At 33.6% G+C, this 19,012-nt stretch overlaps 1 protein-coding gene across 3 annotated transcripts in view; it reads left to right on the top strand.

Annotated features, from left to right (window-relative positions):
- CSMD3 (CUB and Sushi multiple domains 3) overlaps positions 1-19,012 on the top strand; it is a 590,741-nt gene that overhangs the window by 492,161 nt on the left and 79,568 nt on the right. For all 3 annotated transcript variants that reach the window (XM_062491358.1, XM_062491350.1, XM_062491342.1), the window contains 7 exons: positions 1,149-1,267; positions 3,308-3,377; positions 5,581-5,697; positions 10,041-10,250; positions 11,710-11,898; positions 15,045-15,222; positions 16,781-16,926. In XM_062491358.1, coding sequence (XP_062347342.1) covers positions 1,149-1,267; positions 3,308-3,377; positions 5,581-5,697; positions 10,041-10,250; positions 11,710-11,898; positions 15,045-15,222; positions 16,781-16,926 — 1,029 coding nt within the window. The remainder of the gene's footprint in view (positions 1-1,148; positions 1,268-3,307; positions 3,378-5,580; positions 5,698-10,040; positions 10,251-11,709; positions 11,899-15,044; positions 15,223-16,780; positions 16,927-19,012) is intronic.

Raw genomic sequence — 19,012 nt, 5'->3', positions numbered from 1 at the left:
ACATTTGTACTTTGAACATTAACTGGATCACACTCTAGATGTCTGAAATATAAAAAGTGGGTCTGGGTCCAAAAGTCATTTTCAAAACAGCTTCTTTGTTCTTGTCTAGTTTGAGAACAGAAGATAGAATCTGAAAGTTAAAAATTTTTGTTAGCTTTCATCTTTTATATTCTATAAAAATGCACTATTTTAAGTCTTCAAATGGTAGTTTTTACTTAGTGAGAATCTTACATGAAGTGATCAGTTATTTTAGTAAGTTTTAAACCATGCAGATTTTGATAATGTTCTGAGGGACTAGGTAGCCATAATCAAATCCCACAATGTTTCTCTATTATCCTGTGTACTGACGCTCAGTTGTGTAGTAGTCCTGACTGCACAACTTGGGTTTAATTCTTACAGTAGGCGAAGAAAGCAACTCAGTTCATTGTACTTTCTTACATTCCTGGACCTTCCTGCATCGACACAAAGAAAAAAATTCTTCGTCTTTTTGATGACCATGATGAAAAAAAGCACGTGGTCTCTTGACAAATTAGCTTCTATTGCAATCAGAAATTCAAAATATTAGTGTTATAGCTCTATAAATACTTATTTAAACATAACAGATTAGATGAAATCTGATGCAAATATTTATTCTATGTGTGTGTGTGTAAATAAATTAAAGGGTTGAGTCAGAGGTGTGAAGGATGGAATGAAGGAGAGCACTTCTAAAGGAGAGCACTTCTACTTTGCACTGTTTTTCCTGTATTTTGCAGTTGGTGTAGGGCTGGCCAGCCTCCCCTGGAGCACATGCTGTTAAAGAATAGTGGAAGTGCTCCCAGTCTGAATTATGAAGGCTGTAATTAGGAGTGAGGTAGAAATGAATGAGTCTGTGCCAGGAGATAGTGGAACTTTAGAGCTGAGAGTGCAGATTGGAAAGTGTTTGTTGCCACACTGATCCTTTTCCTTTACTCAGGAAAGAAGATTTTTTCTCCGTATGCACAGTTGTTCCGAAATAATATGCTATTTGTCCACAGGCAGCTGCTGGTTCCCAAGAGCACCCTAAAGCTTATCAATACAGAGTGCCTATGTGCACTGTACACAGTCCTATTCAAATCTAAAAGAACAATTTTATGTTCATTAGAATGACTAAACTTCTCTGTTTTTCTTAGCTATAGGTTTGGACTCTTGTCCTGAACCACAGACTCCAAGTAATGGGATCAAAATTGGAGACAGATACATGGTTGGGGATGTGGTGTCTTTCCAATGTGACCAGGGTTATTCTCTTCAGGTAAATGAAGTTTACCATTTCAGTGGTGCCTTTCAGTTCTTTAACATGGTTATGTTTGGGACTGTCAGTGCAAAATGGATGCTGAACTCTCCAGGAATTGTGTACACAGAAGTTTACAGGACTGTTTTCCTTTTTCCAGATAGTAAATTAGTAACTATCCAAATATTCCATCAGAAGTGCATGGCTTGGTGCTTCTTCTGCGCTAGTGATTATGGGTGGCAGATATTACTCATGGCATCTTTGACAATTATAGCTGAACCATGAACTGTCAGCAAAATTAAGTTAAAATCACTTTAAGAACAATTAACATTAGTTGTCTATGAACAAGAATACAAAAAAAACAAGTGAAGAGGGGGACTAAGAATAAACAAAGAGAAAGAAATAATTGTTTTTCTTAATAAATGAGATAGTGTCAGTAGTTTTCTTTCAGCAATTTCTTGTTTTGTTTTTTTTTCTCCAGAATGTTTATCAAATAGGGGTGTATTTTTTGCCAAATAAATTTGGAATATCCTTGCACTAACAAAAGACAAGCATATCTGGGGGAAATGCAGTGATTGTGAGTCACCTGTCTGCCTATAGGAAAAAAAGTGGAAAATATTTTCAAAAACTTGTACAATTATGCCATAGAATCAGATCCAAAACTGGGTATTGTTTTTACTTGAGACTCCTCAAAAAGAGTCTGCACATTCTATAGTCTTCCATTTATCTAGCTCTAAGAGCCAAAAAGAAAATTACCACATTACCCAAGCACTGCAAAAAGAAAAGTCTTAAAGGGAGAAAATAATTTCCATATAACAGCACATGATTAGCTGTTAATGGAGTTGTGGATACTTTTAGAGCAAAATAGCAAAATATACCAGAATGAGCAAAATGCCATTAACATCAGTCTCATCTATAACATATGCCAATGTCAGACTAACTAAATGAAGTTAAAAAATGCTAATAAGTTCAAGTATTTATTTTACATAATTCTGTGAAAACCTAGATACTGGGTTTATATGTGCTGCATCAAAAATAGAAATTGAATTCTCTTCATTGACCAAAAAAAAAAAAAAAAAAAATAAGGCCTAGTTTATGTAGAGTTATAGAATAAAATAATCTTGTGTGCTACCAGATTTCCACTGCTGTTTGGATTTGGGACCTGTATCCCAATTTCCCCTTCAAGATGGAATTCCAGGTCATGCCTGCAGATTGCTAGCAGTTCAAGAATAGATAAAATACATGTTCTGTTACTGCAGCTCTGAGAATGACTATTTAAATTTTCTTCTTATACTGCCTGGTTTTAACTGGCCACTCTAGGAAACAGCCTGAGAAATACTGTTGCTTCTTTGCTTTAATTCCCACCTTAAATACAAGTGTGTGTGAACAGAAGGTCACAGTAAACAGCTGAAGTAAAGAAAATAGAAAACATAGAAAATAAAGAATTTAGGAGCATAGACTGGTCAAAGACACTTGTAAAGTTTCTTCCCTCCATACTTTTTTCTGACTTATGCAGTCTGACTAGATGGTTCTGGGAGATATCCCAAGTACAGTTTTGTCTTAAGATTTTCCATTTTTTGTTTGCTTTCTCTGGAAGACAATTAGAATTACATGAGGCTGATGAACAGCACAGAGGGTGTGTCTATGATGAATGTAAAGTCAGCACTTACATAATGTGTATAATTTATATAGTATGCATAGTTTTTTAATGTTCAACAAATTATGTAAATCCATAATATGCGAACATTGCTTCAGTTAGACCCATAGTTTCCAAACCCGTGGTTTATACTGAAATATGTACAGAATTCAGCTGGATTCTGTTTTATTATAAGAAATAATATTTTTGGCATAGAAGCCATCATGTAGTGAGATAACAGTCACAGTCTTCTCTACTGTACTGAAGGCATGATACACTTCACAGTGTACAATGTCATTGCTATACCTTTTTTGGTTTTTGTGTATTTTGATGGTGTTTTAATTCTACATTCTTTTTATTTTTAATACCTATGTGATGCATACTGTATGTTTTTATATGAATTAGCAAATATTGTGTCATTTTAGGGACATTCACACATCACTTGTATGCCTGGACCAGTAAGAAGATGGAATTATCCCATTCCAATATGTTTAGGTATGTTTAGCATACATATTTTTTCTTAAATATGGCAGAATTAGAAAACCAGAAAATAGAAAGAAAGAAAACTTGAAAATAATACACATGTAGTGTAAAGAATTGGGACAACTGGAGAAACTTAATTAAAAGTGAAAATGGTCAAATTAAATTAGAGATTTTCAAAGGCTCCTCCACACTTGGCAAATCTTTTCTGAAATGTCCAAGCAGTAAAAGAAATGCACATGTTCTCCCTTTCAACCCAAACTGTTCTATGATATGAGTCCATGTTTTCTAGTCAGATATATCATCAATTCATTATCAGGAATGGCACCTCCAGAGACCCTTGCAACACAGCTAATTTATTTAGGACTCATTTCCCCGGGAGGGTAATGGCAATTGTAGAAGATACTAAACAAGAAATAATGTTACATTTTCATCTCTAATGAGCTCAGCATAAACATGTCTACCGAATTTCAGAAGATACATTATTTTTCATGTTAAATTGTACACGTCCATATTATTATTGGAAAAAGCACTGAAAACGTGTCAGAAACCAAAATGAAAATTCTGAAGTGCATTTAAATATACCCTTTTTATATATGATAAATATGAGGAATGTAACACTCATAGTTTTAATCTCTTTCACTGCATAGAAATGCCTTTTTGTTTGGATTCTCTAACACTAAAGGTTATCAGGATTTGTAATCTTGAATGTATGGAAAGCAGGATGCTGCAGATCTCATTAAAGATTTTTTTGCTTTTCTTTTCTTCAAGACAGTTAATATATATCCTTTTGAGCTGCCTCTCATAATCCTGTTCTTAATCCTGTGGGGTGTTAAAAACCTCCTGAGAGTTACTGAGCTCCCTCAGTTTGGAATTTATAAATATTCAACAAGGTTGAGATATTTGTAAGAATTTTTTCAGGAGTTAGTCTTCAGTATTTGTCATTATGCATTAACATATGGTTAGGAAGTCTGATATGATAATTGCACTGCTCTTGGTAAATTCTGAAGATGCTGCGCAGAAATTTAAGAGGTTTTTTTCTTATATTTTCCCCTTTTTTTGCAAGTAATGATTTTTACTTGTGTTTCAAAAGCTGTAGCAAATTTTACTTGGACAAAACTGCTAAACAAAATTCTATTTATCATAATTACCATCTTTAAATGTAATGTGGATGTCTAAGTAATTTTATTTACTGATGTCATGCCTGAAAACAAAAATAAAACTAAGATATGAATTTAGCTTAATCTGTGGAAGAATGTGTATGTGTATTTTTCTAAGTTTGTTTATTTTATCTAGTTTTTAGAACAACAGGATACAAATTCAGTTTTTAAAAGTCCTCTTGAAACACTTTGTCTTTTTATAATACATTATCCCATATTTTTCAGATGCTCCTTTAAAAGCATGCACGATTATCTCAGTGCTGCTGTAAGCTGCTGTGTGCTGCCTGCCTGTCACTAGGACAGTTCTTGTAGACAGATTGCAGAGCAAACATTGGGGTAATGATGCTGGTGGAAGCACAAGTCTTGTGAGGAGCAGCTGAGGGAGCTGGGTGTGTTTAGCCCGAAGAAAAAGAGGTTCAGGGAGAACTTATCCCTCTCTACAGCTGCCTGAAAGGAGGCTGGAGCCGGGTGGGTTGGTCTCTTCTCTCAGGCAACAGTGACAGGATGAGACGAGAGAGTCTCAAGATGCACCTGGGGAGCTTCAGGTTGGATATCAGGAAGAATCTCATTATGGGAAGAGTAGTCAGGAATTTCGGATCATTTCTTCACAGAATGGGCTGCCCAGGGATGTGGTGGAGTCACCATCCCTGGGTGTTCAGAAAATGGCTGGATGTGGAATTTAGTGTCATAGTCTAGTTGGGAAGGTGGTGATTGGTGAGAGGTTGGGCTCGATGATGTTGGAAGTCTTTTCCAACCTGAATGATTCTGCTATTCTGTAATCTGTTCTATTTTGAGTTCATTCATGCCCCAAGTTGAAATATACTCAATTCAGAGTTGATACAAATTTGCAAAGTACCTACTTGTAAATTAATTTCCTACAGATATTTAGTGGTAAAGATATGTTTGTGTATTTGTTTAAATATATCATTAGGTATTATTATATTATTAATGCTCTACGTATCTTCAATGTTATGGATTAATTTTTAGCTCATTTCACTCCTCTGAAAAATATTCTTGGTTTTTTGTTTGTTTTGTTTTGTTTTTTTTTACTTTCCTAGCACAATGTGGTGGTGGCATGTCAGACTTCAGTGGAGTGATTCTCAGTCCAGGGTTTCCCGGCAACTATCCTAGTAGTTTGGATTGCACATGGACAATAAAACTGCCTATTGGGTTTGGTATGTGTAATTTTATGTATTTAAAATTGTTTTTTTTTTATGGGTGCAAAACACTGAACATAGATTTTAAAATATTGTTAATCTTTATCCTAGCAAAGAAAAACAAAAATAATTGTAATTCATTTGAAGATGTTAACAAAATCTTAAAAGATTTAAAATAGAAGAGCTACAAGGTTCTTGGTTCTTCATTTAATATATGCCAGCATTTTCTATTAAAGACAAATTTGTTGAATTAGAATTCAGCACTATTTTCTACCTTTAGAGGATTTATTTCTCTTTTTGTGGAGTCATAAACCCAACAAAAAACTCAAAAAACTACCATGAATATTTTACACCAAGTCAATTGAGAAGCTAAAGACATATTTTAATTAATTATTTTATTATTAATCTTCTTTGCATATCCTAGGTGAAACTCACAGCAGAATAGAAATGCTCTTTTAAAGGAAATGTAGAAGCCTCCCACTTAATGCTGTCAAACTTCCCACTCTAAGGGGAGCACTGGGTCAAGCCCACGACAGGCAGAACCCTCTCGCTGGGGCTGTTACTCACCTAATCAATCCCCAGCCTGTAACAGATAAAGATGTTGCAGTCCCGATGTATAATTTTGCACCTATCCTTGCGCAAACCTTTAAGACACATTCATTTACTCAGTCCTTAAGTTTTTAGTGTTCTTCAGACAAAAATTTTGCCATTTAGAGTATCATCCATAACCCCCAGTTTAGTATCCTCCACACATTTGTTGAGGTTGCATTCTCATTTTCCAAGTCTCTTCTGAAGACACAAATCAGTGCAAGCTTCCATAGCAACCTGCAGAATATTACCCGTTTGTTACTGGCTGCCAACCATTGAATGGACAATTATCACCCTTGCAGCCTCAAAGTTATGTTAATTTTTAACTGACTTCATTTCCATTAATTGAGCTCAGGTATGTTCAGCTTTCAAAAGAGAACGTTATAGACTGAGTCAAAAGCCATAACAGAGTGAAAGTATATTATATACACATCTTTTCCCTTCATCAATTTAATAATAAAAAGGATATAATGGTTGATTAACTGTGATTTTCTGTTAGAAAATCCATGTTGACTGCTCCTAAGTGTTGTTTTGTCTCTTATATGTTTGGAAATTGCCTCCAAATAAACAAGTTCCATAATTTCAAGGACTACAGCAAACCTGTAGTTGCCATTTCCCAGGTTCTTTTTGCTGTCTTAAAGGTGAATATATATTAAGACTTTTTCAAATATTTAGAACTTCACTTATTTCACCACAATTTTGTACAGGTATTATCAGCATTTAATTACATTGGCTAACCTCTTGAGCAACTTTGGGTGGATCTTATGAATATTTTAATGTAAAATCTTTATTCCAAGCTAGCCAGTAGAGTTGTCCTATCTAATTTTTTAGCACATGACACTTTTTAAGGAGTATATGGCCTTGGATTTTTTTCTTTATATGCTAGTTGAACGGTGTGCTGATTTTCTTAGACAGGCCTCATTGTTTTCTATTTTGTACTTGCCATCTTTTGTCATATTCTTTACTTGATGATACAGAATTTCTGGGTCTTCCAGAGTGAGTATAACATCCCAAATAGCATTCTCTTCTGCACATGTTCAGATTCTTTCCCTCCTCTTTTTAAAATCAAATCTGTGGTATTTTTTATTAGAAATCCCATGAGGCTAATACACTTAAATTTAAATGAAAGCCAGTTGTTCTGCATGGATTGTTTATATCGAAAAATATTAAACATTCTGTAACATTGATTTAACCAACTCTATCTGGAGGAAATATATTATATTTGAATATGGATTTCTATATAGAACCCAATTTGTTTGTTTGCATTTTGTTCAAAACACACAAGATTACAATCAATAATTGTTTGGGGTTTTTTGTCTTAGCATTTTGTAGAAATAACATTGACACTTTAAATCTACCACTCCCTGTATTTTTAGATAGCCTGATGGGAGAATTTGTAGTGCTTTATAATGAGTCATAATGCTGTCTAGAATCGTGAAATAGGCTTTTCTTTGATAAGTTATTAAAAAAAAAAATATATAGCAGTAATAGATGCATTACTCCTGTATCAAATCCACAGGAGAAAAGGATATTCAGAGCTGTAAAAGGATATTTTGATAGATGATTCCAGAGACATTTGCTAATAAATAAGAAATAATAAAAATCTTGAATATTGATTAAATTTTAAATTTAAAAAATGGTATGTTCAACTGCATCCAGAACCTTCTGTCTTCTTATCCCAAATACATTGATATCTGCCTCTTCCCTCCCTTTACTTCTACCCTGTCTCTCTTCCCATAATGATTTCTTACTCTGTTTTCTTTGCTGCATTTTGCCAGATTTATGTGTACAATAATTCTAATTTAACTCTTCAGACTGCTATTTGCACTCTGCATTATTAACATACCATTTAGTTTGTCTTTCATTAGGCATGAGATTCAGCTACTGATGTTTTAGAAACAGTGTCTTGGATAAGTGAGTTTAACCACCAAAATCTATAGTTCTGAACTGCTTTGTACCAACTGAGGTTTGTTCACTGGATTTATGAACTGTTGTGCAGTTCATATATAGGAAAATGAAATACTTCATTTTCTAGAAGAAAGCTAAAGCTGCACGTATTGAAGCATGCTTGACAGTTTTCACCTTTTTTAAGTGAGATATGTTTGAAACAAAATTGAATATTAAAATAAAATTTCAATGTTAAAAAAGAAAAATGTGACATTTGAAGGAGTGATGGCTAAAACTGGTTTTAGTGATGCTGAGACTCTGATGTAGTGGAGGCACTTATGTCCAACTCTTCTGTGTAGTAAACAGAAAAACTCAAAACACCATAATGGGAACCTTCTATAGACTTTTACTTGTTCAACTCTTTTTAGGAAGACTTTGTCCCAGTTATAACTTTTTATAAGATCATAAGCTTCGCCACTGTATATTAGCTAATGGTGTAATGTTTTTACCAATGACACTGTGTTTGTTTGCATATATAAATATATTAGCTACTTTTCAAGCAGGGTGTGCAAACTGCAAAAAGCATAGAAAAAAAGTAGTCTAACAAACTGAAGTCTCAGAGAAATATAGGCAGGTGTTGGCAGAGCAAGGGATAAATCTTTTGAAGATTGGTATGGTTCAGAAACTTGAAGAGAAAGATAGCACAATACATAGAGTATTATGATTTGCAAAAATATATTTCTACTTTTGCATCAAAGAAAGCTGGCAAAAGAGGAAAAAACTGACAGCAAGGTTATGTGAGCTGGTAGTTATTAATGGCAGCTTAAATTTGGACAAATGTGTGGTTCACAGGATCAAATGAAAGGCCAAAATATCATGATAGAGAAAGAGCGAAGATTGAATATAGCTTTATTCTCTGTGTAGGAAATATTTGGAAGGCTGAAAAAGTCAAAGAAAGAAACTTATAAGAAAAAGCTTTCTTATCACTTATAGATTGTCTTCAGATAAAGCAAGACAGAAATTATCAGGCTAACAGTAATTTAATTATGCACCTAACTTGCATTTAAATGTTTCATGCTTCAGAAAATCATTCATAAACTTTACATGATATCTGGGGGAAAGTTCTAAAAGACAGTGAGAAACACTATCATGTTACAGTCCAGGAGTTACAAATTTATTCATGACTTTCAATAATTTATCTGGCATTATATCTTTTACTTTCAGTTTTATATGAAATTCTGTTGATTGTCTTTGCCAGAAACTCCAGTAGGACTCAATCATCGTTCTAATGAAACTGTTGCATTATCATGCCATAGTTACAATGGATCCAGACAAAATACAGATTTTTCTTTGTTTTAACTTTTATAGAAATATGTAATAAATAGGAAAATGTTTAAGAGCTATAACTATTCAATGCATAGCATTTTCTTCTCATGCCACATAATTTTTATAATACATCACCTGGTTAGGAGAGATAACTTGCTAATGGATAGTAAGCTGACTTCCTATTCCTCACTGAACCAAATAATCAGAAATTTCTGTCACCAAAACCATCATATACCACAGTCTGTATGCAGCACTTACGTGTTCCCCACGTACTCTGCTTTCACAAGTCCTTGGTGTGCCAGCAGAGGCTCAGCCTGCCTGATACCCTGACTTAGACCTGAGGCTTCCTGCTCACCATCTAGTCCAATCAGAGTTTGCTGGCAGATGATAGATGTGCAGCCCAACACACATCAGGACTGGGATTACAGATGCTTGTCAGGCAGCACATGACTTCCACCACATGAATATTTTCTGCCATTATCAGTGTAAGATGTGCACACTTTATTTTTCCCTCCTGGTTTTGGTACTGGGGGTGTTTATTTACTGACAATGTTTTTCAGGTGTCCATTTGCAATTTTTGAATTTCTCAACGGAAACCATACATGATTACTTAGAAGTTAGGAGTGGATCTACAGAAACTAGCACTGTTATTGGGAGACTCAGTGGCCCTCAGCTACCAGCCTCTCTGTTCAGCACAACTCATGAAACCAGCTTATACTTTCACAGTGATTATTCACAGAACAAACAAGGATTTCATATTGTATATCAAGGTGAGATTTGGACATTCTTATAAGAGAACAAGGTGGATTTTAAAGATTTTATGGGGTTTTGGGGTTTCCTAAAAATAAATATGAAAGATTTAATGTGTTTCAGTCCAAAGCTTTAAACATTGAGATAAAACAGAAGAATGAAGAAAGTTAAGATGAAAAAAAGCAAATTGATTGCATATTTTCTTTAAAATCAGGTCAAATGTCAGCAAACAGATAATTGCCAATATCTGAAGCTGATTGGCATATTAATTTACACTGTATGCCTTTACAGAAGAAACATCTCTATTCAATGTTTGGAAGCCTGCTGGAATTTTAATTTTTTGCAGTGGCTTCTGGAAGGTATAGATTGAAACGCTATTTTGTATTACTGGATCAGTATAGGCTTGTGTAAATTAATGCCAACCCAAAAAAATCTCCAAATTCATTTTATTTCCTAGGTCATCATTTTCCTTGTTCTTTTCTACCCAAGTAGGTCATGCTGAGCTCGTGAAGATCACGAGATCATAGTTCTATTTATAGAATTGCATTTTCATTTAAAAGGGATTAGATCACCACTGTTCATGAAAAAAGGTCAAATGTGTATTTTAAAGTAGACCTGTTTTTATTATATGAATAACACCTAAGAGTGATTTAAAGACCTTTTACTTTAGAGCAGTCTCCTACTACTCTTTTAATAGTAACAAGTCCAAACTGATTTGAACTCTATGTAACATTCTGGAAGTGAGCCACTCTCAAAAGAATTAGCTTTTAAAGGAAAAGTCAATTTGTGGTCTAAACTGCTAAGGACAATAAAAAACATAAGACCATATACTATTAATAGTAATAATTTTGGAGATGCTGTCATTTGTCAAAATACTGGAAAGTTCTTTTCTGTGTTTTAACTACATAAGACAGAAGGGATTCTTTTAAGCATGTACAACATGGTATTCTTTTACTTCAGACTGTACAGCTTATTTGTTCTCACATTGGTAATAAGAACACAATGCTTCAAAGCTTCTTGGAAAACATCACCGAGATGTGTGAGAAAATCTTGTTTTCAAATTTTACTTGTTCACTGTAAAGTCTTTGATATTCCAGTTCATTATAGAGGCTTTTAATTCTTCTGGGAAAAACAAACAAACAAACAAACAAAAAAATTTAGACATCATAATGTCTCCTTCTACTTAAACATAAGAATGTAAAACCTGACAACTATTGGATCAGAAAAGCACTTAATCTATCTCAGTATATTATCTTCAAACAGCAAAAAGGAATGTTATTTGTCAGCACAGAAGTGTAATTGGTTCACTGTACTTCTCCAGGCGTAAAATCAATTGTTTGATCATCAGCATCACAGAACTTTTTTCCCAAAATATGGGCTGTCCATGACTTTTAATTTTATTCTAATTAAAAGCTCTTATTTTTGAGATAATCAGAATATTTATTTTACTGATTTTCCCACTATTATTATTTATTTCAGCATATCAGCTACAAAGCTGTCCTGATCCTCGACCATTTCGTAATGGTTTTGTCATTGGAAATGACTTCACTGTGGGACAGACGATTTCATTTGAGTGTTTTCCTGGCTACACATTGATTGGAAATTCAGCTCTGACTTGTCTTCATGGCATCAGCCGCAATTGGAATCATCCTCTCCCCAGATGTGAAGGTATGTTCCAGGTGACCTATAAACCCTTGATCTTTTTAAAGTCTTCCTAAGACTGTTAACTGAAGTAACTTCAGCTTTTTGATTTATAGAGACCTTTATTTTTATAGTGTGATCTTTGCAAAGGAAGTACTCAATTTTGCACATTAAAAATTTAACAGAGAAGCTGAAATGTTTTGTAATGTGAAATCTCTGAAAATTTATCTGAGATAAGCCTTAAAGTCTGGAATGCAGAGACCCATACTGCTTTTAATCTAGGTGAAGCAATGCAGTAAAACTCTGGACTAAATTAAGAAAAAGGCTTCAAAAATTAAATTTGCCAATTCTGGCCACTTACATTCTTTCTTATCAGTTAGAAAGAAACATTAAATGTAGTCTAGAGTGAAATTGTCCTCCACCCAGTGCTCTGTGAAATTGTTTGTACATATGCTCCTTCTGAATGGGATTTTTTTTAAATGAGATTTTTTTAACCTTTTACATTTGTTTCTTTCACTTGTGCTTGAAACAAATGAGGAGGTTCAAGGAACTGTGACTAGCACACAGCTTTAATTTTAAGGAGACAGAATGACTGTGGTGCTTCTGTAGAAGTGTTTGTCTCTTCCCTAGTTATGCTGAAAGGAACCTGACTCAAAGAAGCAGGCCAAAGATCAGTTCTCCACTTCAAGGCTTAGCTTCCCTCTATACTGAATGGTAAAACACAGCATTGAGAATGGAATCTCACTATCCTGTAAGAGAGAAATGCCCAAATAAAAACCTCCAACAAGAACACAACAATACCCCATCCCCAAAAAAATACTCCAAAGCAAAATGCAACCACCCAAATAGAAAATAAAAAGCTCCTCTGTATTCTGGATTTTTTCATTTTATTTTGCACCAGATACCCAAAGTTAAGTACTTAAATGAGAAGCCTTATTATTCAAAATTCCTCCTAGAGTCAGTGAGCCTTAGGAATTTTTGGGGGATGTGGTAGCTAAATTAGGACCTAAGTGGTACTGAATTCAAAAGGGCAAACCTTATCATATAATAGAGAGATGACACCTACACACCTTCACTCTTTTTTTTTCTTTTTTTTTTTCTTTGTGTGAAAGGGGTAGAAATTAATTCATTATTTAAGTTTCACTGCCCATTTTCTGGATCCTGTGGAATAGTAATGTCTTCATAGTTCATGTCTAAAAAAAAAAAGCTAAACACTTAGCTTTTCCTGTTAGTTCCAGCTGTATTTTCTGTGCTTCACAATCAAAACAATTTATTGAATGAAGTGATTCAGTTTCTTTGAAATACCTTACTGGAACCAATATTTTATTCCAATAATTTAATTAATAAATTCTAAGATGTTCAAAGCAAGTTGTTTCTGTGAGTATCAGTCTCAATGAAGCTCCTGAATAGTGGTTGAATGTTCTTTGTTTCTACTTAATTTGATATGAGAAATGAAGATACAAAAAATTCACCAGCTTGATAATAGAGATCTAAAATGCATGTTTCCTGCATGATTACAGACTGTCCATTATGACATTTTTATATGCTACAGATCTTTTCAAGTTCTGGGGTTTTTTGTTTTTGTCTTTGTTTTTTCTTTATTGTTGCAGGAAAAGAATGAAGATTTATCTTCTAGTTCTACTTGGTTTGATTTGAGATAAAGGCTTTGTGTTCAAAAGCATTAAAATGAAGTTGGCTTTTTTGTGTATACCTAGTACCAGAAATACACGGCTTGTCTTAAATTTGTGTTTGCTTTAATGTCTTTATTGTTAAGACAAGATATACCAAGGCTTGTTTAATTCCTCAGGCTTCTTGAAGCAGACAATCTGAATTAAACATGACTAGGTGTGCTTTCAACTTAAATAGTTTTGTTCTCTTCTTCCATGCACCTAATATTCCGTTAACCTGTGCTCAGCATCATCTAACACTCTCTGACCTTTCTTATCACATCTCCTTTGCTTTAATTTCTTTGGAATCTGTTCCCTCTCCTTTTCCAAGAAATCTTGTTTCCTGACAGTTATCAGACCTTGTCTTCACTCCCCTAAGACCTGGCTGCAAAACCATTTTTGTCTGTACTTCTCAAACCCCCATGAGCCTGTAAGTTTAAAGCTGAAAAATGCAGTGCCCAAGCTGTTGAGTTTGAATGGTTGAAGTATCACTGTGGAGGTCTCCTTACAGTTCAGCACCAAAGCGTATAAACATAAACCATAAGACATACTTTTGCTAAACACAAACGTTGCATAATTCCTGTATGTCAAACCTGTATTTCCAACAAGCTTCTCTGCTTAGAGATTTTTAAACATATTTTAGAAAATCTATCTTGCCATAAGATGCACATTACAGAGTCAAGTGGGCAAAATAAATGTATGCAAAATAAAGCAAATTATACAGTTTTAAGCTTCGTTCACTTTTCCAGAACTAGGCTTGCATAAAATTTTGCTTCTGTAATAACTGGGTGGTGTCTTATTCAACATACATCTGAAATCTGTATGGAGAAATTAATCTAATTTGGACTAATAGTTTTCCAGAAATACATAGGAATGAAAGTCCAGAATCTGTATGGTCACTCTTGCACTGTATGATGTCTAAAATTAGGAGTCTAGTGCTCTTCAACATGAATTGAAGAGAGGACTCTTTGTCTACTAGAATTTCTATCCATAGATGCAAAATTATAATTCATACTATTGGACACAATGTTTTAATTTTGAAGTTCCTCTCTAATTTTCTCCCATCCCTCAACCTTTTATGTGCCTTCTTACATGTGTTAATTTTGATTGAATTTCTTCTTGTGACTGCACATGAAAACAATTAATATATTTTGTTGCTAATCTGTAGCTGGAATTTACACAAAGCCCGAACACAGTAATTTTCAGTTGTGCTGGGAATTTTGCCTTATATGTATGTATATTTCTTTAATTCCAGTTCTGATAGTATTTGTGACATCAGAATTATTCTTTCTCTCTTTTTTTTTTCTTTTGTATTTAACCAATACTGTCAAAATAGATTTCTGACTTTGCACAGAGCTGAATAAAATCTGTTTCCTTTGCACAGGGACATTTATGAGAAATTAAGTTGTACAGTACCAAATGTGTTCAAAGCTAGGGCTTTTATATAGTCTAAGCAGAATGCAAAAAGCCTTTACTGTCTATTTTTAAAAAGTGTATTTTTTGTAGCTCTGTGTGGAGGAAACATAACTGCAATGAATGGCACCATATACTCTCCAGGATACCCTGATGAGTACCCAAACTTTCAAGACTGCTTCTGGCTTGTAAGAGTACCACCTGGGAATGGAATCTACATTAATTTTACAGTTCTCCAAACAGAGCCAATATATGATTTCATAACTGTCTGGTAAGAAAACACTTTTGACATTTATTCCACCTTCATGTGACAGTATGTAAACAAATATTAATTTAAAAGAACATGCTTGTGATCTTCCCCTTCAAACTGGTATTCCCTCTAGGAGAAATGACTGAGTTGCAACAGTCCACGTTTTCCCATGAACCAGTCTCTCTAGGTAACACTGGACAAGAAATCAAAAACAACAATGGTGTTTGTCAGTTCATATGTTATAATAGCTCATCCAGAATCAAGAGAAATAATACTTAAGACAGGAGTGATAAGAAGTTTCAGATGTGTGTATTAGTGTTTAGAAAAGGAGTACTAGAAACCAAAGTAGGGCAACATTTCATTCATGTCTTCTTACTACAAAATTTTCAAAATGAAAAGTGTCCATATTTATATTTTGAAATTATTTTATTTTAAAATACATTATGCTAATAACAATTGAAAAAATAACATTTAAGCTTCTATTGCTTAATATTTGACAACTCTAATCTGGAAAGAAGCAATGATGAATATTTAATACTCTTGTATCATTATACTGTCCTCTGTACAATTCCACTGCTGTTAAGTACTAAGTTTGATATTTTCTATTGAAATGAGTATTTAATTTTTTTCCATAAGGTAGCAATGATTTTACTAACATTATACATATTGTCAAAATCATAATAAATAGTACAAAACAATATCAATACATTCATGTGAAGAAGGATTCAAGAAATTATTCAGCTGAAGATCTGTTTTGGTTAAAGCTACCATTAGTTATATCAATACTTAGCTGAGTCAAAAAGACAAAACCATTTATATAAAATTCCTGACACAGCAACCAATTGATTGAGAAAACTCTGAATCACTCATAAAAACTATCTTTAAATCAATTCTTATCTATTGATATATACTGTAAACTGTAAATGATATCATTAAAACAATTAATTATGCAGGGGAAAGCTAGGCTAAAAAATACTGACATTACAGCATACCTAAAAGTAATTTAGAACAGCATTGCAAATAAAATGTGCATTTTTTAATGTCAACATGAAGTTTTCAAGTGAAATCTTGTATTCAGTAGTCTATAAGCTTTTTTGGTTTATATTTGCTAAAGCAAATATTCATTCTTGTGTTTTCAAATTATTCTATTAATTGATTCTAACGACATTATTTATCTCTTAATTTTCCTAGAAATTATCAGATTCAAAAGACTGGGGGACATGAACGGGATTAGTTTTATTTATTTTCTGATAACCACATTTGAAAGTATAGATACACAAATGAGGCAAGTAGATGAAGCACAATCATAAATTCAACAATTTTGAGCTGGCTGCAATTTTTATTAGAAAATAAGGATGTGACTTGCAGAAGGTGGTTGACATATTCATTAGTATTCAGTCCACATACAGGATATGAAAAGGTCTTCAGCCCTTGATGTTTGTTTTATCTTATTTCAATTATCTCATGCCTTTTAGTAAAGTCTAGGGAAAATTTACTGCATTAACTTCAAATTTGGAGAAATTATTACTTTTTGGACCAAAAAACAAACAAAAAAATTTATTCTGTTTGTTTCTCTTAGGGATGGACCAGACCAAACTTCCCCTCAAATTGGACAATTTAGTGGCAACACTGCATTAGAATCAGTCTATAGCACTTCCAATCAGATTCTGATAAAGTTTCACAGTGATTTTACTACCAGTGGCTTCTTTGTACTTAGTTATTATGGTAAGTGCGACAAATTAAACTTTTTCCTTGTTGATACTGGTCACTGGAGGAAGGCAAGGCACAAAAAAAGTCAGTTGCTTTTTCTAAGAAGAGTTGCTATTATTAATATAATTGACCACTACTAGGGTAATGAGAACATATGAAAGAATAACAAGAATGATGAAAATGCGTTATTTTCTTGACCAGATATTAAATTCACTATTAATCAAACAAAAATAAAAGATTGCACTATGATGAGACATGAACAAAGAAGGCAGCATCAAGACCCTAAAGTTTAAGGTGCACATACTTTTATTTTTTGCAATGCTCCTAAAATTCCTTTGAAACCTAAATGCTTTTGGAGGACATTAATTTTCTTTTTGACATTTGGATATTTTGAAGTAAGTGCTGTTTGTATAGAGATACCAATGATAGTGAACTGTACCCATTATTTACCACACTATACAGTTCAATGATAGTGAACTACATAGTGTAGTTAACAGTAATTTGCCCTTGAATTAAATACTGACAGAATGAAAATGTGTATGAATTAATGCACCAAATTCTTCCTCTTTTTGTATTCATCCAGACCTTCTGTGGCCAAGTGTGTTTTATATTGTTCTAATTGCAAGGAAACATGGAGAAGTAAGGATGGGTTTAGGTGCTCTGTGAATGCCCATTGGATTGAACCTCCTAGGAAACACTGACAGACTACATCCTGTTTTCTGGATCCTGGTCAAATTTTGTGACTAGAAGACTTTCTTTTTGACTTATTAAAGATATTGGTAAATACAGATAGACAGAATTGATGGGATTAAAGGAACTTTAAGCTAAGCAAAACAAAACAGAAAAATGCATAAAGGGTAGAATGAAGAAAAAATACCATCAGTTGGTTATGGAGAGACTGCAGCAGGGTTAGGCAGAGCGGGATCAGAATTTCCATTCCAAATCTTGGCATCTAAATTGCACGTATCAACTTGCAAAAGATAAAATGGCATTTTGTATTCATTAATGAGTCCATATGTATTGATATCTACTAATATATCAGTATGTTAACATAATATATCAGCATTTTAATGCTCATGGAATCATAGAATTATTCAGATTTGAAAAGACCTTTTAGATTATGAAGTCCAACTTTAAACCAAACACTGTGAATTCTACCACTAAACAATGTAGATAAATAGCACATTACCTGTGTTGTAAATACCTCCAGGGATGGTGACTCCACCACTCCCCTGGGCAGCCTGTTCCAATGCTTGGCAGCCCTTTTGGTTAACACATTTTTACTAATATCCAGGCTCATGTGAAGTAACTTGAGGCTATTTCTTCTGCTCTAGTAATTTGCTAGTATTAATGTGTCTCTAAAGATCTCCTTTTACTTGTTTCTTTTGTTGTGAAAATTGTCATACAACAGGTGTGGGCCCTAATATGCAATAAAGATGCAAACTGAGCAGACAAATATCACTTATAAAGAAACTTTAAATGATTTTTGTACTAATGTTGTCAAGATAAATAAATCTCTCAGTATCTTGGAGTCTATGATCCTTCATGTCAGCAAAACAAAAATTATAGTAATAAAGGAAAGACAGTCAAAGAGTCAAATTTATTTAAAATAAATATTTTGGGATTAAAATTGATACTGCTGTTACCCTTAAATGACAGACATTTGAGATAAATTGTATGAGTTCTTTATTGAATCAATTTTTAATTATATTCATGACTTATAACTTTTCTTAAGAAGCAAACTGTACAGCTGTTTCATGTTTATTGGTATGTTTTATTTTAAATTGCATTATTCTAAGGCTTTCTGACTCACTGATTTAAGTAGATCTTCATTACGTGATTGAAGAAAAGGAGTGTAATAGGAAGATATCAAATAAGGGTGGCTCATTAGTAAGAAAAGGTCTGTCTTACCATATAAATTTTGTGATTTTTAAAAGTTTGACCAATTAAGAGTATTAAAGGATCTAACCACACAAAACAACCAAGAATGTGTATTTCAGAAGCTGAACTGTCATCTGCCACAAGTAGATGATATTTTATGCTAAAGAGAAATGCTATAAACCAATGCTGTATGAAAATGTAATATTAATGAAAACCAAGC

Source organism: Cinclus cinclus, chromosome 1 (genome assembly GCF_963662255.1).
Source record: "Cinclus cinclus chromosome 1, bCinCin1.1, whole genome shotgun sequence".
In the NCBI taxonomy this organism is placed as follows: Eukaryota; Metazoa; Chordata; class Aves; order Passeriformes; family Cinclidae; genus Cinclus; species Cinclus cinclus.
The sequence above is the reverse complement of the archived record's forward strand: the minus strand, read 5'-3'. Positions and strand labels throughout refer to the sequence as shown.